Source organism: Rhinatrema bivittatum, chromosome 7 (assembly GCF_901001135.1).
Source record: "Rhinatrema bivittatum chromosome 7, aRhiBiv1.1, whole genome shotgun sequence".
NCBI classification, from domain to species: domain Eukaryota; kingdom Metazoa; phylum Chordata; class Amphibia; order Gymnophiona; family Rhinatrematidae; genus Rhinatrema; species Rhinatrema bivittatum.
This window is the reverse complement of record NC_042621.1, coordinates 219,888,927-219,907,354: the sequence shown is the minus strand read 5'-3', so window position 1 is coordinate 219,907,354 and position 18,428 is coordinate 219,888,927. Positions and strand designations below refer to the sequence as shown.

Here is an 18,428-nt window from a genome sequence, read left to right as displayed (position 1 = left end):
GATGATGTTGCAACCTGCGGAGAACCTTGCCGACCAGAGGCCAAGGAGGAAACACATAGAGCAGTTGATCCGACGGCCACGGAAGGGCGAGGACATCCACCCCCTCCGCGCTGCGCTCTCTTCTGCGGCTGAAGAAGCGTGGAGCCTTGGCGTTGAGAAAGGTCGCCATTAGATCGAGGCGTGGAGTCCCCCAACGACGGACGATGAGATGCATTGCCTCGTCGGAGAGAGCCCACTCGCCGGGGTCTAGCTGTTGACGACTCAGGAAGTCCGCCTGAACGTTGTCCACCCCGGCGATGTGAGAGGCCGCTATCCGGACGAGATTGCTCTCTGCCCACTCCATCAGGGGAGTTGACTCGAGGGAGACATGCTTGCTTCTTGTCCCCCCTTGATGATTGATGTAGGCCATGGTGGTGGCGGCGTTGTCCGAGAGGATCCTCACCTCTCTGTGTCGCACCAGGGGAAGAAAACGCTGGAGAGCGAAACGCACGGCTCTCGTTTCCAGGCGATTGATCGGCCACTTTGCCTCCTCTGGCGTCCAAGTCCCCTGTGTGGCGCTTCTGTCGCAGACGGCGCCCCATCCCGCGAGGCTGGCATCGGTGGTCACCACCACCCAATTGGGAACCTCGAGCGAGACTCCCCGAGCCAGATGCGAGGGGACAAGCCACCAATCCAGGCTTTTCCTGGCTAATGGTGGAAGCGGCAGGATCGCCTGATACTCCTGGGAGACTGGTTTCCAACGGGATAGCAGGGACGCCTGCAGTGGACGCAGGTGTGCAAACGCCCAGGGTACCATGTCGATGGTGGAGGCCATTACTCCCAGGAGCTACAGATAATTCCAGGCAGTTGGTTCTTCCAAAGCCGAAAACCAAGACACGTGCTCCCTCAGGGCTTGCGCCTTGTCCTGGCGCAGGAACACCATACCCCGCCGGGTATCGAAGCTCGCTCCTAAGAAATCCAGGTGTTGCGAGGGCACAAGGGAACTCTTTGGAAGGTTCACCACCCAGCCCAGAGAGCGTAGGAATTGTACTACTCTGGCCACTGAGGTCTGACCATGTGAGAAGGACTTTGCTCGAATCAGCCAGTCGTCTAGGTACGGATGTACTAGGATACCCTCCTTGCGGAGGGCCACCGCCACCACTACCATGATCTTTGTGAAGGTCCGAGGTGCGGTCGCCAAACCGAAGGGAAGTGCCTTGAACTGAAAGTGTTGACCGAGAATCTTGAAGCGAAGATACCGCCGGTGAGCCGGCAGGATGGGAATGTGCAAGTATGCTTCAGAGAAATCCAGTGAAGCGAGGAATTCTCCCTTGTGCACTGCGGCAATCACTGATCGAAGAGTCTCCATGCGGAATCGGCTGACCCTGAGGGCCTTGTTTACCTCCTTCAAGTCCAGGATGGGCCGAAAGGAACCGTCCTTTTGGGAACGATGAAGTAAATGGAATAGTGGCCCAAGCCCACCTCGAAGGGGACGGGAACGATGGCCCCTATTTCCTGCAGTCGGTTTAGTGTTTGTTGAACCGCTATCCTCTTGAGATCCGAACCGCAGGGGGAGAAGATGAACCGGTCCCTCGGGGGGGCGGACAAACTCCAAGGCGTAACCGTCTCTTATGGTGTCCAGCACCCACTGGTCCATGGAGATAACTGCCCACTCCTCGTAGAAGTCCATGAGGCGTCCTCCGATTCGGGGAGGTGAGAAGTGGGCTCCTTTGGCATCATTGGGAGGACTTTGTGGGCGGATTTCCCTGCCCTGGACCCTCTCTCGCGGGCTTCCGCCCACGAAAGGAACGAGACCAAGGCTGGGAACTTGTCGGCTGTGTCCGGGAACCGGACTGCCGGTAAGACCTATAACGTCGCTGTGCCCTGGCCCTGGTTCTACCAGAAGAAAAAGACCTGAAGGAACGCTGTCTATCCTCCGGCAGCCGATGCACCGAATTTTCCCCCAGTGACTTGATGATCTGATCCTGGTCCTCTCCAAATAAAAACTTTCCCCGAAAGGGGAGGGAGCCAAGGCTCGACTTGGAGGAAGCATCTGCCACCCAGTTGCGAAGCCACAAGAGCCGTCGGGCTGCTACAACCGAAACCATGGACCACGCCATTACGAGAAAGAGATCATACAAGGCGTCCGCCCCGTATGCTATGGCAGATTCCAGACGGTCCGCCTGGGCGGCCTCTTCGGGGGCAACTCCTGAGAGGTGAGAAGCTGCTGTACCCAGAGTAAGCTGGCCCTTTGCGCAAGCGAACTGCACATCACGGCCCACATACCTAGGGCAGAGACTTCGAAGACCCTCTTGAGGAAGGTTTCTAGTTTACGGTCCTGCGTATCCCGCAGGGCCGTTCCACCCGTGACCGGGATGGTTGTCCTCTTGGTCACTGCCGACACCGCTGAGTCCACTTTGGGCACCTTGATAAGATCCAAAAAATCCTCAGGGAGCGGGTATAGCTTTTCCATGGCGCGTGTGACTTTCAAGGACGCCTCGGGAGTGTCCCACTCCCTGGTGAGAAGCTGTAGGAAGGACTCATGGATAGGGAAAGCCCTTGCCCTAGGACGGAGGGTGGAAAGTACTGGATCCCCTTTGCGAGAAGAGATGGCGACAGCAGGAGCCACAGGGATCGGCGGATCTGGAGGTGGGTCGAGGTCCAGCTCCTGAATAATATGGTGGATGAGTTCATCCAGCTCTTCTTTTTGAAAAATCCGTAGGGCTCGAGGGTAGTCCCCCTCCATATGTCCATCCGGATGCGCCTCCGGGGGTTCCGGGGAGTCGTCTCTCACCGGCGAAGCCGCCCCCGTGGTACGCCGGGGTGGCACGGGAGAGGGACCCGGCAGGGATCCAGGCGTAACGGGCGAGGCGGTGAGACCAACAGCAAGTTTAGGAACCTTGGGGGGGGAGGGGCCCCCAGGGGATTCGGCGCCTGCGCTCCCATACCCTGCAAATAAGCCATGTGGCATTGCCAGAATAAAATCAGGTGAGAAAAACGGGGAGCTGATTGGAATCCCTGGGGGGGGGGACAGTCCTGGGAGCCCCGGTCGGGCAAACCCCCCCGCCGGGGGGCAAAGCCTGTTGAGAGCCAGTGCAACCAATCCTGTCTGCATCTGGGAGTGAGTCCGTCTCACGCTGTCCCCCTAAAATGGCCGCCGTTCCCGCCAAAGGCGGCGTCGTGGCTGGCCCGAGCCGCCCGGGCTGAGGGGGAGGCAGGTCCGAAATCGCACCGGAGGACTGCAGGGTGCCTTCCCCGTCGGGGAAGCACCGCTCACAAAGCCCCTCCCTCAGAAATTGATTCCCCGGTTCGCCGCAGGCCTCACACCTCGAGGACCGCGGCTTGTCAGCACCGGGAAAAAAGCCTTGGGGGGGGGGGGGGCCCAAAAACGAGCTAGTGCCGCGGGGGGGCCTGGAATGGCCCTAACAACCCGCCGAAGGGGTCCAGGAACTGCGGGGGAAAAACCCCCGTTTCAGTTGAGCACACACCCGCGGGCGGAGCTTGCGAACCACGGGACCCACAAACGACACGTGGAGCGGCCGGAACCACCGGCATCCACGGGGCACCACCAAAAAGAAGCAAACCTGTGGAGAAAGAAACTCAAAAAACTTCCACTTACCCCAACGGAAGAGGAAAGGAGTACAGAATAGAGAAGGCAGAGCCACAGACACATGCCTCCTCAAAAATTGAAAAGTCTTTTTTTTTTTTTTTTTTTAAATTTTAAGGATCCAAAATGAAGAGAAACATAAGACAGGGAAATACTGTGGAGAAAAAGAAAGAAATAACCAAAAATGAAGAAACCCTGTCAATCTGGGGGAGCTAGTGGATCCCCCTGCTCACATCTGCTGGAGTCAGAAGAATACTGAGCTCCAGCAGAGGGTGCACTACTCTATATGCTGACGCTCTCAAACTCTGTTCTGACTCCATCTGCTGGTCGGGGGATATAACCCACTGTCTGGACTGATCCAGGTACATACAGGGAAAAAATGATTTCTCAGTAAACACACAATATTTCTTTAAAGCAGTTAATGAGGGTAATTTTAAAACTGCCTGCATTGGTGCAAAGTCTGCAGGTACTTTTTACCCAACTTTACATTTTACCCAGAGACTTTACACTTATTTTCAAAGTGAACATACACGCATGCTTTCCCTTTGAAAACTACTACTGAAAAACTATCCACCTTCTAATTTTTCCAAGAAATAGTATGAGCATACTTTTGAAAATTCAAAATATACCTAAGTGCAAACCTCCCCAACCCTGCCCATGGGAATGCCTCCAAGTACTGCATGTAAAAATATGCACATACAGGCCCTGAACGCATACTTTCACCTGCATCTAGGGTTGGCAATTTTTAAAAAGCCCATTTCTGCAGATAAAGCACTATTTTACCTGCAGAAATGGCTTGGAAAGCTACCCTCTTTTTATATTTGGGAAAAACCCCTCAAGACACTTTGGAAAAATATTTTCCCAGAACCTATATTACTCAAAACTACCAAGCTCCATTTCTAGATCTTAAAAAGTTCAGCAGCAGCGTCCAATAATCTCTTGTCCATTCAAAGGGCAATTTTTGAAGGGATTTGCTTAGGAAAGCAAGCAGTTATCCAGGTAAGTTGCCCAGACTGAAAATTGCCCTTCCCTCAATGACCAAAAGCATGTGGACATACTCTTGGCAGTGGAAGACTGGGGTGGGGACCAGGTACAGTATTACATGGGGATTTCATCTTGAAATCGCCGCACATACCTAACTGTGTGTACTCTGAACTAGCTATAAAGCAGCTGAAATGTTCATGGGTACAAATCCCTACCAGCCCTGAATTTTTAAAGGGAACTCTGCAGGGTTTCTCTTTGAAAATCAGCTTACATGTCTGTGGTTACAAATTGCCCCCTGAAAATTATGTGAGGTTAAATGATGCTATTCTGTTTGCTGTCCATTATGGGCTCTTACTGCTGCTTTCTTTCACACATTCCTACACAACAGTCATATATCCTTAGCGATCAATGAGCTCTAATGCCCGATACCAGGGGGGACTTAGTTTAACCTCAGAAAACAATGCTGAATTTATCTCTGATTCGCCGATGAAAAAAGTCATATGAAGACAAATATTTTGGTTTGACATTGGGGTTGAAGCACTCCCTGCATTTTGACTCTCCATTTTGTAAACAGCAATAGATATATCAACTATTATAAAGGGATTTATTTGGGGGGTATTCAGCATGGTTAAAAAAAATTATTGATGTTCAAGTGGCAGAATTATGACAATGTTCTAATAATGCCCTCCCACTAACGCGTAGTCACCTCATCCCCCTCGTCATCATTAATTATGTAACTTATTTACCTCCTGGAACTCTGTACTCCAAATAATCAAGATTTTGTGTAAATATTATAACTGTTTTTGGTTTTATGATTAAGGGCCAAGATTCCAGTTGTTGGCCAAGTTTGCTTTTTTCGTCTTACAGTGATTTTTTCTTTTAAGACTGTATTTTTTGCATTTCTGATGTTATTACATATTTATATTTGTGTTTTTAACTTTTTTTTGTTTTTTATTTTCTTGTATATGGCCTTGTTTAGGTTGGGAGATTTTATAAATGTAAGTCACATAAAAATGTGTTATAAAATAAATATATTTACTCCTGCCTAGGGCCTCCCTTTTGTCCATGTATTTTATTTTTCTCCCATGGAAAACCCCAGCTGCCTTCTTTCCTTTTACTCTAATGTATTCCATTCATACTGGCAATGAAAACATTGTCAGCAAAGTCATCTAAAAAGGGACAGTTTCAGACCCTTTTCTTGCTGCTTTTAAAGAGACAAAACTGATTTCTCTGCAGTAAGTATCCAGATATTGAACAGAGGGGACCAGCTGGATGAATGGAGGTGAGCTACTTGTATTTGTGGTACTGGCCTGATCATTCTCATCATCAATGGTCCTGGATCCTTCTTGTTGCCATGGAAGTCAGATAATGAGCAGCAGCAGCAGCTGAAGCTAACAGTTTTATAGTGGATGGTACATTAAAGCTAAATAAATGGCCACATAAACCTTTTAACTTGAAATAGCTGAAACACATCTTGTGTTTCACACCTATCGGCAGCTATTATAAAAATAGGAAGAATATGGTTTGCGATTTTGTTTCCACTTGGGTTAGCTAAGATGAATATGCACTGAGCGCTATCAGTGATGCTAAGAAAGCATCTACTCTTATGCAGATTGGAGAATATTCATAGTTTCCGACAGCAGGATCTTTCAACCAAGGCAGAGAAACTGACAGAGGTCCCACTAGATTTCAGGCTGACCAGAACTTTCATCATCCAATTCTGTGATAAACCTTGTGGATGCCTGACCTCCTGCATCTACCACCCTCACAGCTTGTTTGATGAAGTGAAAGTGATGAGACCTTTTTATGGCTTCCAGCTACTTCCAGATGGTAGGAGGACATATGATTGGCATCAACCATTCCTTTGATTTCATATATATTCACTCTTTTCAAGAGTGAGACCATGTTTGCCTACATGCTCCGTACTGAGCAGGAGAGGTCAGAACAAGAGATGAGCTTTTACAAGATAAACATTGATTAAACTCTTCCCAAAGAAACTAGATTAATTCCTAAACTAAAGAGTAGCAAACCAAAGAGTAGCAAATCACCTGGACCAGATGGTATGCATCCTAGGGTACTGAAGGAACTAAAAAATGAAATTTCTGATCTATTAGTTAAAATTTTTAACCTATCATTAAAATCATCCATTGTACCTGAAGACTGGAGGGTGGCCAATGTAACCTCAATATCTAAAAAAGGCTCCAGGGGCGATCCGGGTAACTATAGACCAGTGAGCCTAACTTCCGTGCCGGGAAAAATAGTGGAAACTATTCTCATGATCAAAATCACAGAGCATATAAGAAAGACATGATTTAATGGAACACAGTCAACACGGATTTACCCAAGGAAAGTCTTGCCTAACAAATCTGCTTCATTTTTTTGACGGGATTAATAAACATGTGGATAAAGGTGAACCGGTAGATATAGTGTATTTGGATTTTCAGAAGGCGTTTGACAAAGTCCCTCATGAGAGGCTTCTACGAAAACTAAAAAGTCATGGGATAGGAGGCAATGTCCTTTCGTGGATTACAAACTGGTTAAAAGACAGGAAACAGAGAGTAGGATTAAATGGTCAATTTTCTCAGTGGAAAAGGGTAAACAGTGGAGTGCCTCAGGGATTTGTACTTAGACCGGTGCTTTTCAATATATATATATAAATGATCTGGAAAGGAATACGAGTGAGGTTATCAAATTTGCGGATGATACAAAATTATTCAGAGTAGTTAAATCACAAGCAGACTGTGATACATTACAGGAGCACCTTTCAAAACTGGAAGATTGGGCATCCAAATGGCAGATGAAATGTAATATGGACAAGTGCAAGGTGTTGCATATAGGGAAAAATAACCCTTGCTGTAGTTACACGATGTTAGATTCTATATTAGGAGCAACCACCCAGGAAAAAGATCTAGGCATCATAGTGGATAATACTTTAAAATTGTCGGCTCAGTATGCTGCAGCAGTCAAAAAAGCCAAACAGAATGTTAGGAATTATTAGGAAGGGAATGGTTAATAAAACGAAAAATGTCATAATGCCTCTATAATCGCTCCATGGTGAGACCACGTCTTGAATACTGTGTACAATTCTGGTCGCCATATCTCAAAAAAGATATAGTTGCGATGGAGAAGGTACAGAGAAGTGCAACCAAAATGATAAAGGGGGATGGAACAGCTCCCCTATGAGGAAAGGCTGAAGAGGTTAGGGCTGTTCAGCTTGGAGAAGAGACGGCTGAGGGGGGATACGATAGAGGTCTTTAAGATCATGAGAGGTCTTGAACGAGTAGATGTGACTTGGTTATTTACACTTTCGAATAATAGAAGGACTAGGGGGCATTCCATGAAGTTAGCAAGTAGCACATTTAAGACTAATGGGAGAAAATTATTTTTCATTCAACGCACAATAAAGCTCTGGAATTTGTTGCCAGAGGATGTGGTTAGTGCAGTTAGTGTAGCTGGGTTCAAAAAAGGTTTGGATAAGTTCTTTGAGGAGAAGTCCATTAATGGCTATTAATCAAGTTTACTTAGGGAATAGCTACTGCTATTAATTGCATCAGTAGCATGGGATTTTCTTAGTGTTTGGATAATTGCCAGGTTTGGCCTCTGTTGGAAACAGGATGCTGGGCTTGATGGACCCTTGGTCTGACCCAGCATGGCAATTTCTTATGTTCTATGGGAACATTAGTTTTCGCAGCCTGAACATATCAGTACTGAGACCATTACTTGCTGGTGAAAGATATGATGACCAAGTATCCTGCCATAATGCCTATATATTAAAGCATAACCTGTATAAGTTCATGTGCACTTGGATTCCTGTAGAATGAATTCCACTGTGTAAATGCTGGAACCAATAAACGCTTCAGTGGTACTAGAGATGACTTCAATGAAGCCAATATTTAAGAAAAGCTTAGCACCTAAGACAGGAACATATTTTCAGCCAAACTTAGGAGACTAAGAGGTCTATACTAAAAAGGGTTTATCCAGGTAAATTTTAAGCTACCCAGACAAACACCAAGATTTAAATTTCCCAACCCACCAAAAATTTTATCCATGCTACTTTTTATCCAGTTAAATAGCTAGATAAAAAGAGGCAGGGCAGGGGGCATTCTGGGGATGTAGCCTAAATTTATCTGGGTAGCTCCAATGTAAAGTTATCTGGATACGGCAGAAGACAGTTTGCTCAGGTATTTATTTAGGAATTTTATATAAATCAGAACCCTAAAGTCATCCTGGTAACTTTAGGGAGATATATTCAGTGGCAGACTTACCTGAGCAAGTCCTGCTGAATATCCTGGCTAGTTACCCATGTAACTTCCCACTCACTGCACCACTCGATAGTCTCTCTAAGTTTTCAGCTGAAATTTTACCTACATTTAAGGAGCTAATTTTCAGATTGCTATTCATTTAACTGATTTAGGTCCCTAAGTTAGATACTTAGTGCTGAAAATTTTCTACCAAAGCCACCCATTGTTTAGGATCCTAAATTTAGCAGTGAAACTATAACCTTAGAATTATGTACTCGGGTCTTCTACATTTTCAAAAAGAACATTTAGGATCCTAACTCCCAAAGATATTAATCTAGACACTTTAATCTCATAGCTTAGAAATTCACAATGTGCCATTTTATTTCTGTGGTTATAGGCAAACACAGTTAACCACTTCAAGTCAGAATCTCCATCCCTACTCCAATTCAGAAGAATGGGAAAACTGTATACATTGCTCTACTAGGATCCTTACTAAGTTAATCACTGGCCTACTGAAAAGCCAGTTTTTCTGACTGGACCACACAAGAAGCCTGGCAACTAGCATTTTGTTGCTACACATGTGTCCTGAACAAAGGAAGAAGTTGTGACAGCAGGATAGAGGGATAAGAGTAAAGTAGAGGGTGTTGAAAGATATGGTCCTGGAGCAGCATTCCAAAGAGCTGATGCAATAAGACAATATTTTACCTAATCTGAAAGGCATTAAGTTATGTATGTGTGATGCCATGACATAGCAAGTGAAGGATGTTAGATATAGAATGTGTTTGCATCCTAATGTGCTTGTATTTCCTTTTCTCAGGAGCTGTTCTGTTGAGGGTGCTCCTTGACATGGCAGGTATAGATCAAGCACCTTCTCACTCTGCCCTTATATTTCAAATGCTACTTTGACCTAGCTTAAGCCTATTTGAGCTGTTAGACCAGAGCTTTCCAAACTTTTCATGTTGGCGACACACTTTTTAGACAAACATAATTTCACGACACGGTAATTCAGTCTACTAGTAAACCAGAGGTTAAAGGTTAAACGAACGAAACATATTTCGACAATTTATGTATGTTTCCTTAAATATATACATAAATAAAATGTTTCACGACACAACCTATCTCATGAAAACCTTAAATTTATATTAAAAATATATATTCCAAGATTCATGTTATTGTTATAATTTATGAGAAACAATAATAAAACAAATTGTCTGTCCCCCACACACTCATCTCTCTCCTCCCCCCAGCACATGTCTGTCCCCCCAGCACGTTTGCCCCCCACTCACTCATCTCTCTCCCCCCAGCACATGTCTGGCCCCCACACTCATGTACCTCGTCTTTTTGATTGTTGCCAGTTAAGTGCTTCACTCCCTTCCATGATCACCAGACACTGCTGCTTGCAGTCAGTACTCCTCATGGCCAGGCCTCATCGGCAGCAGCAGCCAATGCAAGGATGGCTGGGCTCGTTCCACCCACCAAGCCCCCCAAAAAAACGCGATTGACAGCAAAAATCACCCAATAATAAGCAACCCATAAACTGAAAAAAAAAAAGTGAATCTCTAGAAAAAAAAAAGCACAAACTCGCATCAGAGTTGACCGGGCTTGCGCGACACACCTGCACACTGCAGGCGACACACTAACGTGTCCCGACACACAGTTTGGAAAGCTCTGTGTTAGACCATCCAAGCACTGAGAAAGTGGAGGATAGTTTCTTTAAAGTACGAGAAAAGTGTATTTTGCCATCTAAAGAGTCAGAGTTTCAACTTTATGGGCACAGAGATATTCATCAATTAAGGAGAAGGCAGACTGCATACATAGAAGAGGTTTTACTTTGTGGTGCTTGATAATATTTCCAGTTCAAGACTGCAGTTCTTCATGCTTTAAACTTTGCTGATATTTTTGAACTGCAAAAATTATTTTCATATACAGTGTTTTGTTGCTGTTTCTTTCTCCATTATATCCTACAGAGCCAAATCAAATGTGTTTGAGACAGTATGTAAATAGGGTTGTGGATTGACTGAAATATGGACAAGCATTTTTATGCTTTTGCATTCAATAGTTGACATCACTCAGCATGTTTGCTGAGCTCCTATCCTCTTTTCTATAGATCCTGGAAAAGTATCATAGTAATGACCAGAGAAAAAGACCAAAATGGTCCATCCAGTAAGCTTCCCAGGGTAACTGCCTTTTCATTCATTCCCATCCTCTAGCCTTTAGGGATCCACAGTGTTTATCCCATGCCCCATTGAAATCTTTCACAGTTTTAGTTTTCACCACTTCCTCCAGAAGGACATTTCAGTCATCCAGCACCCTCTCTATGAAGAAATATTTCCTGACATTCCTGACAAGTGAGTATTTTATTTATTTATTTATTTTATTTATTTAGCATTTTTTATATACCGAGGTATAGCAGAGTTGCCTTCACTCCGGTTTACATACAGAAACAACATGTTACATAGAACGATGTATGAAGATTACAATTTAAAATTAACGATAGTAAATACAACAGGAGAATGTATAACAAGATAACACAGGATAGAACCCTGAATAGATGTACATATATCTCATGAAGCATTGAAGGGCATCTGTATCATTGTAACAGGGAGATTGAAAAATGGCAGAATATATAAAAGAATTTTAGAGTCATTGAGTGCTATCTTTAAAAGATTGGCTGAGAAGCCAGGGTTTTAAGCCTTTTTTGAAGGATTTTAAGTTATCTTGATTGGTGAGGCAATGAGGAAGCGAGTTCCAGAGCTTAGGGCCGATGATGGAAAAGGCTCTGTTTCTGATGGAGGATAATTTAGCCTGTGGAAGAGAGGGAATCACTAGATTAATTTTGCTGGCGGTTCGTGTAGTACGTTGGGAGCAATGGATGTGAATGATGTCATCAAAGGCGGAATAGTCGGCATTGTATATTGCTTTGTGGAGTATGGTGAGGACTTTGAATTCTGCTCTTTTTTCAATAGGGAGCCACTGTAATTGGTTGAGAACAGGTGTAATGTGATCAGCTTTTCTTGTACCTGTTAGAACTCTGGCTGCAGCATTCTGAAGGAGCTGCAAGGGTCTCAAGGAAGATTTTGGAAGGATTTGAAAGATTTTGTTTTCCCCCTCTTCTCTGAAGACCTGGGAAAATGTTGTATACCTGCCCTCTGGGTATATCAGACACTCTGAACTAAGCACTCCGCAAGGAAACAGGCTCTTCAGTAATCAGACCCCTCAAGGGAACCAGACATGGATGATTGGATGGCAATGAAAATCTTTAGGCACTTAAATGGAAAAGAAGGCAGTACGATCTGATCTCTCAATCCTCTTAGAGACAATGTTTAGATTGTTGCACTGTTAGTTTTCAAGGTCTCCGTGTCTGTCAAGAAGGCAGTCTTCCTTTTCAGGGCCTCCACCTTGCTTGAAATGGTGGCAAGTGAGTTCACCAGTTCCCCTATGTGAGTTTAAGCATTGTCAAGTCAGGTAATATGTAGGGATGTTTAATATTAAATAGTTAAATGGTAAGTAAAGTTATCACTTAGACTTCATTTAACCATTTAATAGAATTTGTCTTTTTGTGTTGCAATGACAAATGGGAGTGAATTGGGTTGGGTTGATTTCAGCGCTTCCTGTTGGCACAAAACGAGGTTTTGAACGTACTATCTAATATCATGCCTCCTTCCTAGCAGGGCTCCCTACTGGCAAAAAAAGAACCATTGTCCTTCGCTTTCCCTTATTTAAATGGTTGTTTTAATTTAGTCTAACTTTTTAAATGATAGTTACATTCTTAGTAGCATGCTCCTGAGTTGTTTCAGTGAGCTGGCTGATAGCACTCAGCACAAAATCCAATTCAGAGTTTAGAATATTAGTATTCTGAGGTCTTAGCCTCAGATGAAGAGGAGGGTCACACCAGAGCAATCATATGGGTTCACAATTTTTAGGACTAAGTAAAGGTAAGGCGGTCATTTTTTCCCCACTGACTTTTCTCCCACTTCTATTTGTTATAATTAAAACTATGCTATATTCCCAGGAAAAAAATAAAAGCTGAAAACAAAGGTCCCTATACATTAAGGGTATTTTTCTCTTGTATTTGTATTCTCATACACTTTTTCAGTTCTCTTTTCTTTGTAATACTCCTTGCATTCTGCCATGTCTAACTGAATAAACAGTTTACAAAAAATATTGAGCTCCTAACCTTACTTGTTTAGTCAAGGCATAATTGCAATTTGCATGAAAATAATTTAATTCTTTAGGTTTTCAATATTAAACACTAAATATATTTTAGCATTATTGAAATCTGTATTCTAATATACTTTTAAATATTATTTATGTGTATAGATAGCACGTTAGGCTGGAGCAATTTACAGAGTATAAAATTATTTTAAGTTGGTACTTATGCTGCCTAGACAATGGAGCTGTGTTTGTGATACATTAGTGACAACATACCTACCAGTGCTTGCACCAGGCAAGTCATCACAATAGTTTAAAAATCAAATAAATAATAAAAATGAACAGCAGCTAAACAGTACAAATAAAGCTCATAGTGCTATTTTGAATTTTTCTTAATTTTCCATTACTTTACCTATACACTCTGTTTATGAGCGTCACAGAATTTTAATTCTATTATGTACAGATGAATGTACATAGCAAAATCAGCTTTCATATTTTCACACATACAAGTGTACATAAAACAGTGTAAAATTAGATGTATATTTACAGTTTCACTTCTAAGTCTCCATCTTGTCATATAGATGAATTCCATAGTATGATCCTTGCCCATGATTTCACCATTGCATAGCACATCCAGCTTTAAAATAAGAATCATACAAATTAGTTTGGCAAACATGATAGGTTTACAAGACTAACATAATGGGTTCGTAAGGACCTAGTCCCAGTCAACTACACTAGTTTCCCCTGTCTAAGTTCCATTTAAAATCAACTTTATTTTTAAAGTCCTCCATATATTTGCTTCTGACTACCCCTGCCAATTTTTTTTTTTTTTTTTACTTATCCCCTGGTTTGCTCCACTGCCTTCTCCATCCAAATATATGATCATAGTTAACAGCAAATTCTTCCCCTACTGCTAAGATGACCTACCTGCATTTCTTTCACTTAACCAACAATTCTCTTATTCAGATCCTTTCTCAAAGCTCAGTTTTTCAAATGGAACTATAATAGATAAAATTATCTTGCACTGTTAAAGTATGGTGATACATTGTAATGTCTGTTTAATATGTAAACTATAGCTGACTGCAGAGTGTTCCCATAGGGGAACAAGTTTCAAACTGTTCGTACTGGAACAAATTCATGGGTTTTTTTACCCATAGACTTTCCACAAATTTTCAAAGCAAAGATCTATATGGACACTTGTACCTGCTTTTTCTTGAGTACCTTTTTCATTGAAAATGCTATCTATGCATGATTTTTCCTCCCCCCCCCCAACCTAGATATGTCCCAAGAAACACCTCTTCTCAGTGCACCTTAAAGTATGTACATTGCAGAACAATGTTTAAACTTAGCTGTATTGAAGATGGGCAATTTTCAGTCAGCCAATTAATGCAGGAAAAACATCTTTTACCCACTTAAATCGGTTTGAAAATTGTCCTCTGAATGTCTAAGTGGAATTCGCAACACTTTGATTGCTTATTCGTATCGCATCACACATTGAACTTGTGCATCTCATAACTGTACATGCTAGGTGTTAGTCCTTACATACAGCAAAATTGCTTACCTTGTAATAGGTGTTATCCCAGGACAGTAGGATGTAGTCCTCACATATGGGTGACATCGGTAATGGAGCCCTACACGGAAAAACTTTTATCAAAGTTTCTATGAAACTTTTGACTGGCACCAGAGTGCCTACTGAGCATGCCCAGCATGCCATGATATTCCCTGCCACAGGAGTCTCCCTTCAGTCTGTTTTGTAGCAATTAGCGTTAGCCAAAAATAAAATAATAAAACATATCGGACCCAACTCCGCGGGGTGGCGGGTGGGTTTCGTGAGGACTACATCCTGCTGTCCTGGGATAACACCTATTACAAGGTAAGCAATTTTGCTTTATCCCAGGACAAGCAGGATGCTAGTCCTCACATATGGGTGATTAGCAAGCTAGAGGCTGAGTCATTTGGGATTGAGGCAACAGTGAAGTATTGTTGTTGAAATGAATCAGCCGAAGATCACAGCAGGTTGGATGTAGAAGGAGTTGGGATTACACTGGAAACAAGTTCTTTAAGACGGATTGTCCATAGGCTGAATCTTGTCTTCCTTCTTTGTCTAAACAATAGTGAGCTGCAAAGGTGTGAAGAGAACTCAATGTTGCTGCTTTACAAATGTCCAGAATAGGTACAGAGCGAAGGTGTGCTACCGAGGCTGACACTGCTCTGACTGAATGTGCTTTTACTCGCCCTTGAAGAGTAAGACCTGCTTTCTCATAACAAAACTGTACGCAATCTGCTAGCCAGTTTGACAAAGTATGTTTTCCCACTGCTTTACCTGGTTTGTTTGGATCATAAGATACAAATAGTTGACTGGATTTCCTTTGGACTGTAGTGCGGTTTAAGTAGAAGGATAGCGCATGTTTACAGTCCAAGGTATGTAAGGCTCTTTCTCCCTGGTGAGAGTGAGGCCTTGGAAAGAATGTTGGTAAAACTATAGATTGGTTCAAGTGGAATTCCGTGACTACTTTTGGAAGGAATTTGGGATGAGTACGGAGGACCACCCTGTCATGTAGGAACTTTGTAAAAGGTTCGTATGTGACAAGTGCTTGTAGTTCACTGACTCTTCTAGCTGATGTAATGGCTATGAGGAAGACAGTTTTCCATGTAAGAAATTTAAGGTCACAGGTGTCTATGGGTTTGAATGGGGAACGCATGAGCCTGGTTAATACTACGTTTAGGTCCCATTGTATGCTTGGGGATGAACTGGAGGTTTAAGGTGAGTTAAACCTTTCATAAATTTACTGACGAGAGGCTGTGTAGAGATAGGTGCGTCTCCCAGCTTGTTATGGTAAGCTGAGATTGCACTCAAATGTACTCTTACAGATGAAGTCCGAAGACCAGAGTCTGAAAGATGGTATAGGTAATCTAGTAGTGAGGTAGTGGGACAAGTGAAAGGATCTATAGATTTCTGAGTGCACCACAAAGTAAACAGTTTCCATTTGTAGGAATAATTCTTTCTAGTGGAAGGTTTACTTGAAGCTATCAGCACTTGAGATATAGTGGTTGGAAGGTTGAGTGGTTGTAAGATCAAGCTTTCAACATCCATGCTGTCAGGGATAGGGATTGAAGGTTGGGATGGCGCAACCGACCCTGATCCTGAGTTATGAGATTGGGAGCTACTCCCAGCCGAATGGGATTCCTGACTGAGAGGTCTAGCAGTATAGGAAACCATACTTGTCAAGGCCAGTATGGGGCTATGAGTATCATGGTCCCTTTGTCCTGTTGCAGCTTCACTAGAGTTTTGGTTATGAGCGGTATCGGTGGATACGCATATAACAGGCCTGAGTTCCAATGGCGAGCAAAGGCATCCTTTGGTAGGCTGTTCTGTCGTAGCAGGGAGCAGTAATTGTTCACTTTGTAGTTCAGATGGGACGCAAAGAGATCTATCGTTGGTTGACCCCAGCGTTGAAAGATCTTGGTTGCTGTCGCTGGATCCAAGGACCATTCGTGTGGTTGGAACTGACGACTGAGGCGATCGGCTATTATGTTGTGGATGCCTGCTAGGTAAGTGGCCCGTAGAAGAACTGAGTGTGCTAGGGCCCAGACCCAAATCTGTGCTGCTTCTTGGCAAAGGAGGTAGGAACCTGTTCTCCATTGTTTGTTGATGTACCACATGGCTACTGTGTTGTCTGTCTGAATCAGAACAGTCTTGTGTGAAAGGCAGTCCTTGAACGCATGTAGCGCATAACGTATAGCTCGAAGCTCTAGGAAGTTTATTTGAAAAGAGGCTTTGGTTTTTGTCCACGTCCCCTGGGTCTTCAGATGACCAATGTGTGCTCCCCAACCTAAAGTGGACGCATCTGTAGTTGGCGTTACTTGTGGAACTGGTTGCTGGAAAGGTAGACCTTTTAGCAAATTGTTCATTGATGTCCACCAGAGGAGGGAAGAACGCAGTTCCTGAGTTATCTGAATTTGAGAGGACAACGGTTGAATGGCTTGAATCCACTGTGTTCTGAGTGTCCATTGCATTAGTCGCATGGTCAATCTGGCCATGGGAGTGACGTGAACTGTGGAGGCCATGTGACCGAGTAGGGTGAGGCACTGATGAGCTGTAACTTGAGATTGATTTCGGAGAGAGTGTGCCAGGAGAGCGAGTGTTTGCGCACGGTCTCTTGGAAGAAAAGCTTTTGCTATGAGGTGTTTAAATCTGCACCGATGAATTGTAGTAGGTGAGATGGTGTCAAATGGGATTTCTGGCAATTGATGAGAAACCCCAAGGAGTGAAGCAAGTTGACTGTGAGCTTGAGGGAATTGAGAGCTCCTTCTTGCGTCTGACTCCTGATGAGCCAATCGTCTAGATAAGGAAATACATGTACCTTTTGTTTGTGGAGGTGTGCTACCGCCACTGCTAGACACTTTGTGAACACTCGAGGTGCTAAGGCTAGGCTGAATGGGAGCACTCGGTATTGAAAATGTTGTCCTTCGACCAGAAATCGCAGGTACTGGCGATGAGGAGGAAAGATGGGAATGTGAGCGTAGGCGTCTTGAAGATCCAGAGAGCAGAGCCAATCCCCTTTTTGAAGAAGAGGTAGCATGGTGCCTAATGATACCATCCTGAATTTTTCTTTTTTGAGAAATTTGTTGAGATTTCTGAGGTCTAGGATAGGACGTAGGCCTCCGGTTTTCTTTGGAATGAGGAAATAGCGGGAGTAGAATCCTCTGCCCTGCTGAGGCCTGGGAACTGGTTCTATGGCCCTGGCTCTCAGTAGGGTGGATAATTCTGCTTTTAGAAGCTTGGAATGGTGGTTCACTGTCCAAGAGGAGATTGGTGGAGTTTCTTTTGGTACAGTGAGAAAATCCAATCGGTACCCGTGAGCTGTAATGGAAAGTACCCATTGGTCTGTGGTCATGGAGGTCCAGGTGTGATGGAAAAAGGCTATGTGACCTCCTACTGGTAGGTGTGGGAGTGGATTGTCGGATGGGCTGCTGCTCTCTGATTGTATTTCAAAACCCCGACGTTGATGCAGTCTGAGGAGGAGGTTGAGGCCTGGCAGGCCTTTGCCTAGACTGGGGACGCTGAGCTGGGCGCGATGGCCTTGCACGGCTGGTTGGGGGATAGTAGCATCATTGGCGGTAGTAAGGACGCCTGGTATCCCTTCTAGGAAGTCTCCTGGCAGGGGGTTGTGACTCTTGAGGTAGTAATGAGAGTTGTTTGAGAGTCTCAGTGTGGTCTTTTATCATGCCAACTTGTAGATCGGACGCTTTAAGCCAGGCCCATCTACGAGCAGTTATTCCTGAAGCCGAGAGACGAGATGCAGTTTCAAAACTGTCGTTCGCCCTAACCTCATGCTTGCCTGCTTCTAGGCCTTTATGTACCACTTGATGAAAGGGTTCCTGATATTGATCAGGCAGTGTGTGAACGAGCTCTTGGACTTGTTTCCAAAGATTTCATTGGTACTGGTTCATGAAAAGTTGAT

General features: G+C 44.0%; 1 protein-coding gene across 6 annotated transcripts in view; it reads right to left on the bottom strand.

Annotated features, from left to right (window-relative positions):
* PCGF5 (polycomb group ring finger 5) overlaps positions 1-18,428 on the bottom strand; it is a 295,109-nt gene that overhangs the window by 21,262 nt on the left and 255,419 nt on the right. For all 6 annotated transcript variants that reach the window (XM_029609855.1, XM_029609854.1, XM_029609859.1 and 3 more), the window contains one exon: positions 13,511-13,600. In XM_029609855.1, the coding sequence (XP_029465715.1) occupies positions 13,511-13,600 (90 nt within the window). The remainder of the gene's footprint in view (positions 1-13,510; positions 13,601-18,428) is intronic.